The sequence below is a fragment of the Fukomys damarensis genome, unplaced genomic scaffold (assembly GCF_012274545.1).
Source record: "Fukomys damarensis isolate Sample0158 unplaced genomic scaffold, DMR_v1.0_HiC HiC_scaffold_10, whole genome shotgun sequence".
In the NCBI taxonomy this organism is placed as follows: Eukaryota; Metazoa; Chordata; class Mammalia; order Rodentia; family Bathyergidae; genus Fukomys; species Fukomys damarensis.
This window is the reverse complement of record NW_022900922.1, coordinates 38,139,903-38,140,300: the sequence shown is the minus strand read 5'-3', so window position 1 is coordinate 38,140,300 and position 398 is coordinate 38,139,903. Positions and strand designations below refer to the sequence as shown.

The following is a 398-nucleotide window of genomic DNA, read 5'->3' as shown; positions in this document are numbered from 1 at the left end:
AGCCCCGCGCTTGGCCGCGGCCGCCTCCGTCCGGGCCAGAGCTGGCACCGCATTCTCCCGCCTCAGCCTCCTCACTGACCCGGGGCCCTGCCCCGCGCACAGATGCTCTCCCACCTGTTCGTAACCCGCCACTTGTGGCCGCCAGGACCTTTTAATCCTCGCTGCCTGGGGCAGGTGCGGGTGATCGGGAGACAACGTGGGGGCGCTGGAGAAGGAAGAGGAGGGGAAGCGGGGCCAGGTACTGGTTTCCAGGGACCGACGGGCGAGCCCACGTGCGGGCGCGGCCCGGGGAGCGTGGCTCTTAGACAGCGGCTAGGAACAGAGACTGAGATGGGGGTAACGGGATGGAGAGGCGGGAGGGCCGGGAGCCGCCTGCGAGGGTGCATCCCTGGCTCACG

The 398-nt window shown here is 70.1% G+C and overlaps 1 protein-coding gene across 1 annotated transcript in view; it reads left to right on the top strand.

The window, feature by feature from the left end:
- The window catches only part of Irf4 (interferon regulatory factor 4), a 32,490-nt gene that overhangs the window by 16,606 nt on the left and 15,486 nt on the right, over positions 1-398 (top strand). Inside the window, exon 5 of the mRNA XM_033761795.1 lies at positions 175-336. Within this exon, the coding sequence (XP_033617686.1) occupies positions 175-336 (162 nt within the window). The remainder of the gene's footprint in view (positions 1-174; positions 337-398) is intronic.